Source organism: Opisthocomus hoazin, chromosome 7 (assembly GCF_030867145.1).
Source record: "Opisthocomus hoazin isolate bOpiHoa1 chromosome 7, bOpiHoa1.hap1, whole genome shotgun sequence".
Lineage (NCBI taxonomy): Eukaryota > Metazoa > Chordata > Aves > Opisthocomiformes > Opisthocomidae > Opisthocomus > Opisthocomus hoazin.
In genome coordinates, this window is record NC_134420.1 from 18,317,962 (window position 1) to 18,333,978 (window position 16,017).

Sequence of the window (16,017 nt, forward strand, 5' to 3'; positions counted from 1 at the left end):
CAGCACCATTTGGTCTGGTCCAGAAGTCCCCGGATGCTGAGGTCTGTGAGGCTGTGAGTAGGCACGTGGTTGGCTCTCATCCACAAACTGCAGCCTAGTTCCCTATACGAAGAAAATTTTGAGAAGTTGGGAAATAAGAGCAAACCTGTTCCTCTTTCTTTGTTTTCTAGAGGAATCTTGTTCTGTTTTTAAACCTAAAAATGTCACCACCAACAGGAATAATTGTGAACCTTCTTTCTTGGTTTTCATTGCAGGCTCACAACCACCTAAAGCACGATGTCTGAGTAAGTTCCCATTTTTCTGCCTCTAATATATTTTTGGCATTTAAAAACTTTGGTTCAGTAGCCAGCTTTTTATGCTTGTTAAGATTCCTCTGCTTGTGTCCAATTAGGATGCTAACTGCCTTTTTCTCCCCTTTCCCCTTTCTCTTCCTTCCCTTCCTTGTCCATCTGGTCTTCCTGAACAGTGATGAGGTAAGTGTGTCTTGCTGGGTTTTTTTCTTTAGCGATGCTTATGGCATCCATCCTGGCTTTACTATTCCTCCTTTGGAAAAACAGCTGCTGGGTGTGGGGAGGAAAGAATGGTTCACGGCAAAGCTTTCTTGCTGACTACTTCTGGTAAAGATGGAAAGGAGAAGAAAAATCCCTTCTGAAGGTCTTTGGTGCCTCTTGTCTTGGAGTTAGATGCTTTTTTCCCCCCTTTCCTGCTTCCCCAGCCGGCCACGAGTTGGTGCTGGGAAGGCGGTGGTCCAGATCCACCTCTCCTCCATCACCCATCCACCACCCAGCCCTTGGCCTAACCGCCTCTTGTCCTTCCCCAAACCTAGCCCACTGAGCACTGCCAAACTGCTTCTCCAAGGCGACCCAGGGAGACCTGGATCCAGGGGAGCATGAGCAGGGTGCAGGCTGCATCCTTAGCAAGTTCTCCCTGGCTTTTGGCAGAGCCGGAGCAGGGCTGGGCTCAAAGCCTGGGGGTGGCTGGGGAAATGCAGGGGAAGGTGTGGGAGGGTTGTGCACGGCTTTGTCACTCCGTATCTCCTCTTAGCAAGTTGCTCCACCCTTCACCTCTGCTTGGCACCTCCCCGTACACCCGAAACACCACAAGCTCAAGCTTGTCCTCACCGAGAGAAGAGAGGATTTCTGCGACACATAGAAACTCCACAATATGGTCCTGATATCCAACAGGTGCTTTTGTTCCCCATCAAACCCAGTGCCCCCAGAAAAGGCTGGGAGGGCACTCTTTGCAAAGGTACCAGTTTTCAGACAGAGAATAAGCTCTGGGCTAGCAGTGCGCAAGGGATCTGCTCTGTCGTGGCCCATTACAGTATTCATTTGAGCAAAATCCTGCCAGTTAATGGTGCACTGCATCTCTAAGCTGAATGCTTTTTCTCTGCAGAGCCCTCTAGCCCTGTCAGGAGGGCCTTAGCACCATTTGCATATGCAAAGTATGTCAGATTTTGTTACATTTCGCTCTGAGGATACTTACCCACTTCCTCCTCTGTGCAGCACAAACTCACACCCAAATGCTGCTTTCGACTCCCCCACCACGGCATATCAGATGTCAGGGTGCTTTTCCCCTGTCCCAGCCACACTCAGCCTTGCTCGGTCTTCTGGGCAAAATGCTGAGGAAACAGCTGCAATGCAGCAGACATCAGAGTTGTGGCTTCTTTTATAAATAGGAGACCTGTTGCTGCTGTTCCAGCACATCACGGGTACCGAAGGGCAGGCTTGGCCTTCCTGGCTTCCCAAATTATTTCTTACCTGGCATCCCAAGGAAGAGAGAGCTGGCTTGCATCTTGCAGCCGCAGCCTTGTGGCCCTCCACTTCTCCTGGCCAGAGCAGCCTCCAGGCCTGCAGAACCTGTAGTCATGTCTGTCCTCCAGACATGATGAACGCCCTTCAGCATCACCTGCACTGTGTCTTTCTGGCTCCCAGAAATGACACCGCCTTCACATTTTCACCTGCCTGGCTGTCCTCACCGAGTGTGCCATGGACCGCTCTGAAAGACATCCCAGAGCTCTTGAGTGCCGAGGGGCATCAGGGCCGTTAGCTTGAGTGCAAAGCAAAACACACGTCTGAGTGAAGAGGAAATTAGAGAACAGGCTAAAAGTCCCAAGAAGCCAAGTTTGAAGTTATATTTTAGATACACATTTTCAAGTTCGTCACCCTCATTATCTTCTCCTGAGGCACTTTGTAGGTTTTAGCTACCTGAGGTTTGCAAAGGTGGATTCAGCAGGGAGCGTCTTCTTTGAATGCCACTGGTTTGGGGACCAACTGTGTGTCAAGCCGTCCACCCCAGCTGCAGCCAGCTCCCTGGCAGGGCTGCAGGTCCTCAGCAGACTGTAGAGTTGCATGGGGAGGGGAACGGAAAGGGCAATGGGCACCCAATAACCTGCTTTTCTCTCATTCCTCCTGCTTGCAGAAAAAAAGGAGGGCAGCCACTGCCCGTCGGCAGCACCTGAAGGTATGTGGCACTACTGGGACTGGGCAAGGTGTGTCCCAACCATTCCGTCTCCCGTCCCGAGCCAGCCAGCTCTTGTCACTCTCCCTTCTGGAAGAGGCCACAATGCATAATGTGGGGTCCCCAACACCCTTCTCCACTCCTTACTGGGTCCCCACCAGTATCCCTTGCTTTGAGATGCTGGTGGCAAGCTCCCCAAGCTGCCTCTCCATCAGGGCCCTCCCTCGCTGATCTTACCCATCCTCCTTATTTGCCTCCACCCCATGCTGACCATCCTCCTGCTGCCTTCCAGAGTGCTATGCTCCAGCTTGCTGCCACTGAAATAGAAAGAGAAGCAGCTGCTAAAGAAGCGGAAAAGCAAAACTACCTGTCAGAGCATTGCCCTCCTCTGTCGCTCCCAGGATCCATGCAGGAACTTCAGGTAAAGACTTCTTTAACCCTTTCACTGTGCCAGAGCAGAAAGCATTTGGCTGCATCAGTCAGCCTGGTGGATCTAGACTGGCCTTCCCATCTTGACCCCCTTCTCACCTGTGGGTGCCCTGGAGCTCGCTGGATGGAGAAATGGCTTGAGAGGCAGCTGGGGTCTCTCTGCAAAAAAAAATAAAAAAAGGTGTCTGGCTGGCAGGAAAGCTGCGTTTCTAATGACATGTTGAGGCAGCATTAGCGTGAAGCTGGTAGCGTGGAGACCAGGAGCTGGCCTGCAAGCCACGCTTTGCCATCTGGTCTTGACCCCATCTGGTCTTCTGGACTGAGGTCTTTCAGAGCCAGAGTAGCCAGGAGAGAGCAATCACGTGCATGCGTCCTAGCAGTCAACATCTCTCTCTGCTTTTCCTCCCAGGAGCTGTGCAAAAAGCTGCATGCTAAGATAGAGTCAGTGGATGAGGAGAGGTATGACACAGAGGTGAAGCTACAGAAGACTAACAAGGAGGTGAGTTCTCCCCAGAGCCATCCTTCAGGGGAGTCTCTAGCCCATCCTTTGTGCCTCCCTGCAGCACTTGGGTTCGTCTCATGAAACCCACGCTCCACTCTCTCTCTGCTCCCCCTCATTTTGTCCCCGCGCAGCTGGAAGACTTGAACCAGAAGCTCTTTGACCTGCGGGGCAAGTTCAAGAGGCCACCCCTGCGCAGGGTGCGCATGTCTGCCGATGCAATGCTGCGGGCCCTGCTGGGCTCCAAGCACAAGGTCTGCATGGACCTCCGAGCCAACTTGAAGCAAGTCAAGAAGGAGGACACTGAGAAGGTACCCCTTCCCTCTCCCCTGTGCCCATACAGGAGTTGTGTCATAGACAGGGTTGAGGGTGAGCCTTTGTCCGTAATGGTGTTCTTGCTGCTCAGTATTTCCTCCTCTGGCACCCATGATGTTGAAAAAGGAGGGTGGAGACCAAAAAGATGTACGGCACTGGTGGAACTGTGTTCCTTTAGCCGATACAGGGTTTTCCATGGGTGGACGGGTGAAGGGCCCTGCTCAGGCGGGTTCTCACCCCAGGGGGGCACCGCTCACACCCACATGCCCATCCCTCCCCCAGGAGAAGGACCTCCGTGATGTCGGCGACTGGAGGAAGAACATAGAGGAGAAGTCTGGCATGGAGGGCAGAAAGAAGATGTTCGAGGCTGGCGAGTCCTAAGTGCCCATCTCTCCAAGCCCGTCTTCTGTCCCCTCCTGTCCCCGCCATCCCCCCGGGCTCAGTGGCACTGACTGGGTGCCGTTTCTGTGTGGTTTTGCGAAGAGCTGTGTCCTGGCAGCAGCGGTGTAAATAAAGCTTTGGCGGGAAAGGCGGGTGTCACCTGCCTGGGGGGCCGGACCCTAACCCATGCCATGGTCCCAGCAGGGTCCCGGTGGGGATGGGGAGGTTTTGGCAGGGGCCATGCTATAGGGATTGGGATGGGGACCTGTCTGCTTTTGGTCCCTCTCTAAAGCTGGGGATGCTCATCTCCCTTGTTGTGGGGAGGAAAAGGGCGAGGCCATGCCACCATGCTGTGCTGGCGTCCTCCTGCCAGGCTGCACCGCCAGCTCCTGGCCATGTTCTTCACCAGTGCTGAAGAGACGAAGAGAGAAGAGTCCAAGCCCCAGGAGGTGTTGCAGAACCTCCAGCCATGGTGGCAACTGCAGGAAGCCATGGGGAAGGAGAAGGGCTGGGAAGGGAGGTGGCGGGTGACAGCCGCAGGGCAGAAGCAGACCCTTCGTCTCCAGTGGGCTTTGAGAGGTGCGAAGGCAGGTCAACGCTGGCAGCTCCTGCGGCAGCACCCTGGTACTCGGTGCGCTGTAGGGTGCTGTGGTTTGGAGATGCTGGCTGTCCCCAAAGCAGCATGGGCAGCTCGGGGAGTGGTGGGTCACCCCTCTACCCCGCCATGGTGCGGATGTCCGTGCCCGCTGCTTTGGGTTAGCCCAGCACTTCCTGATTTTGAGCTGCTGGCAGAGGCAAAACCTCAAAATGGTCCCAACAGTTAAAAAAAACAAACAAAAAAAAACCCCCAAATTTGCCTTCCCTTTGCTGGTCTCCCATCCCCCCAAACCCGCAGCCCGAGAAGTTTCCGGCACAGCTCACTTCTGCCGAGCACAGGAAAAGCGAAGCGGCGGCAGCACCCTTGTGTCAGAGTTGTCTGCAGGGCTGCCGCGCCGGCTAGGGGAGAAGATGTCAGACTCAGAGGGGTGCCAGGAGGGTGCGGAAGGTGTGGATCAAGTGGGAGATGCATGCCCCAGGGAGAGCGAGAGGTGAGGCCTGGGGACCTGGTACCCAACACCACGGCTGCCTTCCAGTCCCGGGAAAATGGGAGGCTGGGAAAGTGGGAGGGTGATGGTGGGAAAGGAGGATGCACGGCCAAAATGATGACGACCCATGTGGCTGTAACGGGTCAGGTGCTCCGGCAGACTTTTGACAAGCTCCTCCAGGTGGCGAGAGCCTTAGACTTCCTAAAGGTCTCATCATCTTTGAACTTCAAAGCCCTTGGGAGGAGGCGTTGATCGAGTGGGGAGCCGCAGCTCCAGCAGCAGGCAAGCTCAGCGAGGGGTCTGGCAACATGGACCTGCTCTGCAGCTGAACTCAGCCCCAGCTTTAAGACCAGTGGGTGTAGATCAGCTGCCTCCTCTCCTCGCAGCAATCGCTGGGCACATCTGATTGCTTTTTGTGTCCTGTCTCTAACTGAATTAACCTGGCAGTGTTTCAGGCTAGTTGCTGTCTTTGGTAAGGGTATACATCTCCCCGTGCCTCTGCTCTGCTTTGTTGCTGTATCAGCAGAGACTGTAAAATGTGGGGTCTGTTTGCTCCAACGCGGACAGCTTTCCGTGGGGGTTAAAAGCAGACAGACCAGCAGCAGAGACCGCATGTGGTGAAGGCAGACCTCTGCTCGGCCGAGGTGTCTCACCCAGAAGTACTCAGATTTGGACTGGATACAGGCTGAGCATCCAGGGAGCTCGGGGGATTGCCTGATTTTTGCCTCCATCTTCAAAGCTTGCATTAGCATTTCTCCCCAAGGCTTCTGAAAGCCAGCACCGCTAATGTCGATAGGAAACCACAGCCTTGAGTGACAATGAGAGGAGAAAGGTGTGTCATCTCCTGTCAGTAATGGTTGCAGTAAGCGTTTTGGCTGACACCTGACAGCAATTAGCCTTGGCTGAAGACTTGACTGGAAGCTTCAAAAGGTGCTGGAAGGCTCTGTGTGTGTGACTCCCTGCTGAAACCAAAGGGAAGTCTTGGCTGCTGGGGGAATGGAGGGGTTTCTCAGCATGGTCAATTTAATTCCCAGCATTGCTCCAGCCTGGCTGCAGGCTTGGCTCGCCTTGCAGGACCAAGGAGCAGATGTTGGGGCAGCCCGAGGCAACTGAGCCTTCCTGCTCCCCTCTTGCTGCAGTGGGTGCAGGCAGAGCCAGGCAGTGGGGGGCTGCTGCTGGGGCAGGGTCAGCTTGTTCCCTTCCCTGTTTCCAACTGGAGTTTCAGCTAAGTAAGAGGCTGTTGGGGGCGGTGGTGGTGTGTGTTCTGTTCTGTCGCACTAAGCTCTTACAGCCTTTAGAAACATTTTTAAAAAGCATGTATGTGAATACTGATGGCAGGTGGCACATCCCTTCCTCCCTAGCTGTGTTTCTGAATTTTAATGAAATATGATCACAAAATTATCAAGCAAAAATAACTTCCTTTTTGTTTCTAAAATATGGAGAACTACTTTCCCGCTCCGCTTGTGTAATAGTTTCATACGCAACTCTAAACTTCTCCTGCTTTTACTTGTGCTATTTAAACACTTGCTAGACTCTGGTGATTTCCACTCCTAAAATGGAGGAAGGAAGTGTATGCTTGCTGTTTGGGGCTACCTTTTCTCACCCTGTGGCTAGCTCAGCTCTGGTCTCCTCTCCTTGAGGACAAAACTGTTTGCAAGCTGACCTGTGTATGGCTGGAGTCAGGACAGTGCTCCTAAGACAGCTTAAGGCATGCTGGAGGTGAGAACAGCAAGCCTTGTGATGGAACTGCCAGGAAAGTAGATCCCCAGGCTCCCTGGTGGAAATGCACAGCGAGGAGATATGGGGAGAAAAAAGGTTCTGAGTTTGCTTAAACAAGGAACCTTAGCTATTTAACTGTGCCTAGCGTATACAGAAGAGGAGGTTGCATTAGAAAATGTCCTAGGAATCCTAATTTGGACATAGCTTACTCTGTTTCCCTATACAAACGGGGATGTGCTGGCAAAGTCATGCTGATGCCAGTGTAGCACCACCTAAATCAAACTGGTGTTATGGTCTCTTCCATGAACTGGATTTGCTATATAGAAAACCACTGCAGTGTAAGCCTTCCCAAAAGAGGTGAGAAGCTGGGGTGGGCTTTGGGGAGGTGGCTGCTTGGGTTGTCCTGCCCTGATGGGACAACATGGTGCAGGATGAAGGAGCCAACCTTCCTGCCTTGACGGTGGGAGGCTGGAAGCCCAAGGCGTGGGGGAAGCCTGCCTTACACAAGGGCTAGATAACCCAATATGTGTTGCGTCTGTTGGTCAGAGCACTCTCCATACAGCTCTAGAGGCTTCAGACAGCCGCTGACCTTAGTTGCTACACCCTCGGCTGCACACGCCCCTATGGTTTGGGCTGTGGTCTGCAGGATATTTGCACCTCGGCTCATGAGGAAGATTCCTCTTGCCTATGGGGTCTGAGATGAGAGGCTGGCTTCTCCCAGATTCCCCTTTCTCCTTCCTTCTGGGGCTTCCCACCCTCTGAGCTGCAGGGAGCCCTCGGCAGCCCATGTATGGTCACCGCCTGGGGAGAGGCTCTCCTGCACTAGCAAGCCCCAGGATTTTCTTTGCCATGGCTATCCCCAGCTGTCCTGAATTCTCCAGATCTTTAGAGGAGTCTCGAGGGTCCTTACCAGGATGACTGCTGTTGCTAAGTATACCCGTTGTTGGAAGGAGGTTGTTGGGGAAAACCGATATGTGGGGAGTCTTTGAATCCCTCAGTGCACCGGATTCCTTGGGGGAGGGATGGCTGATCCCTGCTCAGGAGTAACTGGTCACTGTTTGACTCAGTTGGGCTCATTAAAGCAGGAAAAATAGTAGGGAAATGAACAGGGGAGGGCCAGATGGATAATTTAATGAAGCTGGGAAATACTTTAGTGTTTCCAAAATGGTTATAGGTGCTCTGGCAGTAGCATTAGTGATAAAGAACTGTCTCTAATTATAGGGAGGTAACAGGTGCCTTCACTGCCCCTGTCTCCTTGGGTGTAAAAAAAAAAAAAAAAAAAAAAGCCTGGCTTGCCTTGTTTCTGAGCTTATTTTACAATGTAAAGCTATGGGTTTGGAGGGGGGTGTGTGTTACAGTAGGGGATTCCCCAGCAGCCTTTATTGAATTTTACTTTTTTAAACCACAGAAGACTCTGCTGGCTGTTTTAAAACTCTTGGGGTGAAGTCTGGCTCTGAAGCTTGTGAGAATCCCTTGCTCCTGGATTTTGGAGGGACCTGGCTGTGGGGAAGGGAAGTCTGGGCTAGCTGGCTCAGGGACCGTGCTGGCGGCTGCTAGGAGGAGGTTTTGCCGGACCAGCATTGCTGGTGTGGGGTGAAAAATCACTTCTGCTGGCTGAAGTGGTGCTGGGGCTCCTGCTCCAGAGGAAGCGGGGCAGAGACACAGCCCAGTCTGCACCCCTGGGCACGCAACCCCTCTGGCTGTGAGGGGCCCGGGCATCCCCTGGCTGCACCCCACAACAGGGCGAGCTCTGCTTGGCCTGATTTGTCTGACAGCACCGATAAATCTGCAGCAATGAGGGAAGGGGTGATGTCCTGGCAGAGTTTTGGGGCATGGCAGGGCTTTACCACTTGCATTGAGCAGGCAGGCGTCCCGCAGGGTGGAAATGTTCCCAAGGGAGAGCTGCTGTCAGGGGATACAATGGCACTTTGGGACAGGGTGGGGTCCTGGCCTTGGGACAGCACAGGGTCTGTTTGCAGCCATGTTGCCCACGGGGGTGAAGCTGCATGGGCTTTCCCAGGTTTGCTGCAGCTGGAACAGGAGTGCTACTCCGTGGGCATGGCTGAGCTCAGCCTGGAGACGTGAAAGCTGTGTGGAGGGCTGTTTTGGGAAGGTGGTAGGGAAGCAGGATTTTCTTCCACCCCCTGGACGGGGCATTGTCCCCAGCCACGTCGGTTTTGTGTGGTGTGCTGCTTCAGAGGGTTTCAGCCCTTCCCCAAAATCTGAAAGCCCCTTTCCTAGCAGTAACTGGAAGGGAAGAAGGTATCACGGCTGGCTCCGCAGCAGCGAAGTGGTTAACCTCAGTATGCCCTGAGGATCCTGGGCCCCTCTGCTCTGGCCCCCATGGATCCAGCCCTGGCCCATGCTCTGCATGTATCCCCCCCTTCACATCCATCGCCCTGTGACCCGGCCATGGGGTCTGTGCGGCGGCTGAGCGGGCTCCTTGCTGCCTCAGTTCTCTCTCCAGAGCTGGGCTTGCTCCCAGCTGGGCACTGCTCCAGCCTGGCCACTGCCTCTGTTGGGACACTGACTCGCATCTGGGCAGGCCACCTGGCCAGGAGGTGCTCTGAGGCCTTGTCGGTGCTGCGTTTTTGTTGGGAACAGTGTTTTCTTTGCAGGGGTGGGAGTCCTGGCCCAAAGAGTTGTTGCTCAGGCTCCAGGAGGGCTGGTGGCTGTCAGGCTCCTGGGACTGTAATCTGGCTCCAGCTGACAGTGCAAACCTCAGGGGAAATGCCACAGGGCTTTGCTGACCTCAATTCACCCTCCATGTGCAGCCCTCCCAGTACAGTCCGGCTACGTGAATCTGTCTGGGAAGGATGGTGCCTGCTCACCTGGCGCAGGGAAGGGAGGGCTCTGCTCTGACCAAGGCAATGGCCGGCCTGCGTAGCAATGTGACCTCCTGTAGCAGTAGTTGCTGTTCACTTAATGCTTCATCAAGCTGTCTTTGGGCTCACTGAGGAGGTCCTTTGGTGTCCTTTGAAGCCAAACACATGGGGAATGGGTTCTCATGGCGAGGTTCTGTTCTGCTCAAAGCCCTCCATAAGGAGAAGGATGTACATCAATTGAAGGAAGACACAGGGGGGTATTTGTATGATAGGGACTTGGGGGCCTCTCTACCCAGGTTGTGCTCTGGATCATGGCCATCTGGTATATGGGTCAAAAATATGTCCTAGGAGGTGCTGCGCATGCTGAGAGGGCAGCTGTCCTGCATGGCATGACTGCAGTATGATCAGTACTAGGGCACTGTGAAGGTCACGGTGTCACAGTTCTGGGTGCTCTGCGGCTATGCCAGTGGCCTACTGCCTCAGGGCAAAAAGGACAGGTTATCTCTACTGCAAGGTCAGCCAGCTGAGGTTTAGATGTTTAGGAAGTGGAAAAGATGTCCTAACTGTAGGACTTATCCACTGTGGATTGGGTACCTGGAAGAGGTGGTCTCCTATTGGACCCATGTGGCATCTGCCAGGCTTTGGCAGGTGTCTTGGGTAACCCAAGGCATCCTCAGTGGCACTTGGCACCTATGTTTAGGCTCCTGAATTGCGCCCTGATTTCCCAGTATCATCTAGGAAGCACAGGCCACTGCTGAGATGTGAGGTGAGCTCTCCTGAGGCTTGTCCAGGTATCTTGCAGTCCTCAGCCTGTCCGGGGGCTCTACAGAGGCTCAGTCATGAATGGGTTAACCAGCCCCACTTGGAGCCTGTGTGTGTTTTCCTTGCCAGTGTATCCATCCTAACACACACCAGATGTGTGAGGCAGCTGCTGGAGTGTCTTAATCCCAGGTTTCGGCACTCGGAGTTGTCTTTCTCACAGGCAGGTCTGCAGCCGCTTGCTGGGGGCTCCACCGCTGCTCGTGCAATGCCTGAGCAGGGAGGTTGGCAGCCCCCATCCTCTGCAGGAGAATTTGCAGCAAGGCAGGATGAAATGTCTGCTGTTATTTACTGCTTTAAACAAGTCACTGCTGGGATGGGCTGCTGGGGCTGGCAGCAGAGCTGATGCTGATAGCTTCATCTTGAGTGATATAGGGTGAGTGTTAAACTCAGGAGCTACTTGGGCTCACCCTGTCTCAAAGCAGCAATGATGGTTCATACCAGCCTGGTGTGTCTGATCACTATCCAGGGAATATATGGGTGAAGAGAAAAACACATGAGCAAACCCAGCTGGATTTATTGATAAATGGAAATGGCAGTCAGTGGGCTTCTATTTGGTGACTTGCACGCAGTGGTCTGAGAACTTGGAGCCACCTGGGAGCAACTGGTCTGAGACGTGCAAGACAGTTTGTTTGGATTTCTCTTGCGAGTGCACAGACATGTAGGCCCAAATGCTTTTGCTAGTGTATATCAGCACCATGCCACTGTCTGCCATAAAGCTGTGCCAGTTTGCATCAGCTGGAGGTCTTTGGTTCTTTCGCTTACGTGCTCATTTTGAAAATAGATCCTTTGCTAAGGATACATTCTGCGTTACCAAGAACCCTCTCTCCGAGCTCTAGGTATCTGTTGCTTGCTGCAGCTAAGCAGGCAGTATTTGCAATGCCTTTTATCAAGCCTTTGCCAGACAGTTTGGAAAATATGATCTCTTCTGTGCTTGTGCATGCGTATGCTTTTCTGCTGCAAAAGCAGTTTCCTTTCCAATGAAAGCTTGCTCCGGAGCCATTAGCATTGACAAGCCCTGAACTATTGACAGACCCCAAACAATCAGGCTGCCAGCCGTTTGGGAGGGGCAAAGTTCTCCCCAGTAAAATTGATGGCAATAATTATTTCCTCTTAAAATAAGTGCCTCCTTGCAGTTGTCACTTGTCATGTAACAGGAGCTGACAGCAGTGTGTCTGAGCTGAGGTGTCCCCAAGGACAGGCTAATGTGATATACAGGCTGTGTGCCCCTGCTCTAGTGGGCCTTCTCCTTCCTTGGGGTGGCATTTGTCTCTTCTGCTGCCTCTCCACTCCAGTTGCCATCTTCCTGGCTAGAGCCTTAGCTGCCCCTTGTGCAGAAAGGCTCATCTTAACTTTTGCTGGGGCCTCACTTTGGAGCATTATATGACTGTCCTCCCCCTTGACGGAGGCACATGTTGGCCTTCAGGCTTTTCGGATACATGACAATACATTTGCCTGCCCTTTCACAACAGCTCCCATCTTTTTCCCAGCTCACTGAGGGAGGCATGGGTAGATATTGTCAAGCTGAGATTAGATGTCTTTTCCCCAGGACAAGGTGCAGCTTCAAGTGAGTTCGTAGCTTGGAAGTGGGAAGTGTTAGATGATGCTTGGGAGTTCCTTCCTATCCATTAGTCTACCCTGACCTCAGCTGGAGTAACCAGCCTGGCAGTGTGAGGCAGGAATTAATGGTTGCTAAAACTGCTTGCGTTGCACAATGCAGTGCTACATCAGAGCCTCGAGCCAGCTGCGGATGAGCTAATAAGTTTATATCGGGCAGAAGCCGTATTTCACTTCTTGAAAGCTGTGCTGGTCAGCTGAGCAGCATGGCTTGTGCACAGGGCTGTACCCACACAGCAGTACTATCCTACAAGCCTGTCAGCAAAGCGTGTTGCTTGGCTTTGGGTGATGCTTAAACACATCGCACAGATGCCATTTGGCGAAAGAAGGTGGTGCCTCTATTACCAGTTGTGCCCCTCTTATGCTAAACATGGGAGATGTCTGAAGGTGTCTTCAGCTGCCCAGTGTCCATCTAATCCACCTAGCCAAAGCAAAGGCCACTCCATTTATTTTTAAATGGACGTTCAAAGCTCAAATTCATTCTAGTGACTAGTAACAAGGCAATGTGGTGCTGTAAGAAGGCCTTTTAAAGACATTTCCTATCATGTCTGCTGGTGGGGGGACAACCTCTTGGCAGCAGTTGCCTATGGCTTATTCATCCTGGCTGGAGTTATTTGTCCTGCTTCTTGGCCCTGTGGTGGAGAGGTATCCCATAAGAGATGGAGGTGGTCTCCTCAGGGCCAGTAGTTCTCCTCTTGTCCTCTAGTTACCCTCCTGTGTGGGCTGGGAGTGCCTTATCTGCAGCCATTGTTTTGTCTTCCTGTCTCTTTCCCAATGGCTTTGTTGATTTAGCCTAATATATACATACTGCACGCTGCAGTCACTGTGCTGGCTCGACGTGCTGGACCAGCCGTACTCCTCCAGGGCCTGGCTGAGTCACTTGGCCTTGGCCCTGGTCTGTAAAACCCGGATGGTAGCTCACCACAGTGGCTCAGGTGGTATCTCTGCCTGTTTACACAGCACGTAGCACAACAGGGGCCCTGGGCCTTTAACCGTGCTAGGCTGCCCAGTTAATGCTTACACCACCTCTCTTTGCTTCCCTCCTCCTCCTTTTTTAAATTTAGCTTTGACATGTTCCTTTTGGTTCCTTCTCCCTCGGTCACCTCATCCTTTGTTCTCATTTGTATTGCCCCTGGAGCAAAAGCAACTTCTCTTACAAGGCTTGTAAGCTTGCATCTCCCCTCTCGCTGGGAGATTAAGCAAGTTCTTGGGATTTTAGGTTTAGGGATGTACCCATGAAGTGCCGCACGGGGAGGGTCCCTCCTCCATCCTGCCTGAGGGTGAGGGGCAGCAGTGGGGTAGAAAGAGGGATGCTCCTTCTGGACTTGGCTTCCTCTCCCTCTCATTTCTGCCTCTGAATGCCATAGGAAGAAAGTCATCGTTGATCTCAAGCCAGGTTCTTTAGACTCAGTATGACATGGTGTTTGTTGACTCTTTGGACCCAGCACAGAGTTACACATGTTCTTCATGGTGCTCCTCTGAGTGCGTGGGGCAGCCAAAAGGTCTGAGCCAAGACAGCTCTTGCCTGCATCACCCCGCCCTGCTCCTAACACCCAAGGGGTCCTGCATTGGCTTCGGAACATCCCCTCCTGACTCATGGCCAGGGCAGAGGAAGGCTTGCCAGGGACCATTGTTGGGACTGGATTTCTTCCCCTGGACCCCAAGCTAATTGCACAGATGAGATGCCTTGCCCCCCTGACAGCACACTTTGGAGCTCGTGACAAGCTGTTCTGGTGCGAAGGAGACAATGTGCTGCTTTTGGCTGTTAGACACCCTGTTTCCTTGGGATTATCTCTGGCTGCCTGTTTCAGCCTCTGTATTTGGCTGTCCAAAAGTGAGTACTGGCAGAGTAAACTGGCCTGAGCTAACTGGGAATTGAGGATGAAGGTGAGATGAGCAAACCCTATCCATCAGGCTAATGTGTAAAGCACACGATCTACACAGCTGACGTACCAACTGGTGTGTCCCTCTCAATGAACCAGGGCTCGCAGGGGGCTGGGCAAGTGCTGATGTCTGCGAGGCTGGTTTCAAAGTGGGGGTTATGCATGCATGCAAAAGAGAGGTTGGGGAGGTGTCAGGATAGGGAGAGAGGTTTGGGATGGCAGAGGGAAGAATGCATTACTTAAAAGCCAAAACAGAGAGACCCTAATCTACTCCATCATCCTAGGAGGGTGAAAGTGCAGGGTCTCTGGCTGAGACAGGGCTGCTTAGTCCTTGCTGAAGAGGCAAGGCCGTTCCTGTGAGGACATCTTCCCTGGGTGGTTTCCCACCACTGACATGCAGGTGTGGACCTCTGGAAACCACACTGGCAGCAGATGGCATGTATAAAGGACTGGCCCTCAAAGCGACTGTACGTTGGGGCTTATGCTGACAGTGCTTTGCATCCCAGCAATATTGGAGAATATTGCTTGGGCTGCATTTCTTTGCTAGCAGGACTAGAGTCTTTTTGTTTCTTTTTTTTTCCTAGACCATGTGTTAGCCTCCAACTGATTTTGCAACTAGTCCTACATAGCAGAGTGATTGTGTAATTAACGGGAACTGGTGCGGCCCTATCTCTCTGGGACTCCCGCCCTCCTTCCAGCAGCGATGGAGCCAGGCTCGTTCCCTCCCAGCATCCCACCTTCCCTGCTTTCCGTGCTGCTGGGGAGAGATCTGGGCAGCTCTCTGGTGCCCTGCAGTGTGTTTCTGGGTGCTCCAGGCATCCTTGCTCCTGTAGTGAGGTGTGGTTTTGCTGCAGAGATTTATGGTGGTTCTCCTAGGTTAAACTGTGCCAAAAAATAACACATGAATTAATTCTTTGTTTTTCTTCCTGTGTCTGCTGTACTCCTACCCGCTTCCTGGTGGGACCAGGAGGTTTGTTTCTGTGAAAGGATATGAGCAGCTGTGGGACTGATGCTGACCTTACTGTTCTTGGATCCGTGATATGACTCAGACTGATGCACCTGGGCTCGGCAGCAAGCGAGGGAGGAGAGGGGACACAAGGTGCCTCTGTTCTGAGGAGCGATGGTGTGGGATTTCTCCTGCGCCACTCTTTCTCCATCGTTCCTTAGGCCCAGCCTTTGTGCTTTCGAACAGTGAGTTTAAATGCTCCCTGCCCCACGGAGATGGGGATAGTGACTCTGTCCATGTGTCAGTGCACAGTTCCCTCCCTTCTTGCAAGCTGTGAGTTTAGAAAGAGGGTCCTGCTCTGCTCTCCACTCCCTGAGGTCCTACAGGACACTGCTGATGCTGGAGAAAGGATGAGTTTTCTTGTCATGTCGATGTCTTTCTCGAAGATGAAAGCCAGGGAGAAGGGCAGGAAACTTTCCCCAGAGGTCGAGTAGCGCAGCCACCTTGTGAAGGCAGGAGGATTTTCCATGCGGGGTTCAGTAGCGGGAATTTCTCTCCCCGGGAGCAATGCAGAGCTCAGCCTGCTGCCTGTTGCGATGCAGGGACCCCTTTCCTCACTGCTTCACTTCTGGTGTTTCCAAATGGTCTTAGCACCTTAGACCAGCAAGAGCTAATGTCATGACCTCTCTCTGGTTCTGGATTTCATCATCCAGGCATGGTTTTTGTCAGCCCTGTTCACTGAAGGCCCCCATCTGAGAGGCAGTCAGTCCTGGGCTTGGGGTGGAAGTCTACCAAGTGCTTGCAAGATGAGGAGCTCACGCTGGCATCTTCCAGGAGTCAAACCTGGGTGTGGAGGCAAGGCTGTCTTGCTGGGGGAATCAAAAGCTTTTCCCTCTGCCCATTTGCACAGAGGATCTGACCTCTGGTAGGTAGTGGTGTGCCGTTGCCTGTTCCCCTCCCCACACCCAGCAAGCTCCTGCCTTCTCCTGGTGACAGCGGCTGCATTCCTCCTTGCCCCTCCTCAGCTCCCTGGGGATCG

The 16,017-nt window shown here is 53.0% G+C and overlaps 2 protein-coding genes across 2 annotated transcripts in view; both read left to right on the forward strand.

The window, feature by feature from the left end:
- Positions 1-2,419: 2,419 nt before the first annotated feature.
- TNNI2 (troponin I2, fast skeletal type) lies at positions 2,420-4,267 on the forward strand. Its single transcript, XM_009935301.2, has 5 exons — positions 2,420-2,463; positions 2,753-2,881; positions 3,299-3,388; positions 3,523-3,699; positions 3,986-4,267. The coding sequence occupies exons 2-5, from the start codon at positions 2,759-2,761 to the stop codon at positions 4,082-4,084; spliced, it is 489 nt and encodes a 162-aa protein (XP_009933603.2). The 5' UTR covers positions 2,420-2,463; positions 2,753-2,758; the 3' UTR covers positions 4,085-4,267.
- Positions 4,268-5,019: 752 nt separating this feature from the next.
- Positions 5,020-16,017, forward strand: part of LSP1 (lymphocyte specific protein 1) — a 50,275-nt gene continuing 39,277 nt past the window's right edge. The window contains exon 1 of the mRNA XM_009935300.2: positions 5,020-5,172. Within this exon, the coding sequence (XP_009933602.1) occupies positions 5,093-5,172 (80 nt within the window). The 5' untranslated portion in view covers positions 5,020-5,092. The remainder of the gene's footprint in view (positions 5,173-16,017) is intronic.

Excerpts from the sequence above, each read along its gene's own strand:
- TNNI2 (XM_009935301.2), top strand. The coding sequence starts at position 2,759 with ATGCTCCAGCTTGCTGCCACTGAAATAGAAAGAGAAGCAGCTGCTAAA. Across the intron at positions 2,882-3,298 it reads GATCCATGCAGGAACTTCAG|GAGCTGTGCAAAAAGCTGCA; the intron begins GTAAAGACTTCT and ends TTTTCCTCCCAG. Across the intron at positions 3,700-3,985 it reads AGAAGGAGGACACTGAGAAG|GAGAAGGACCTCCGTGATGT; the intron begins GTACCCCTTCCC and ends TCCCTCCCCCAG.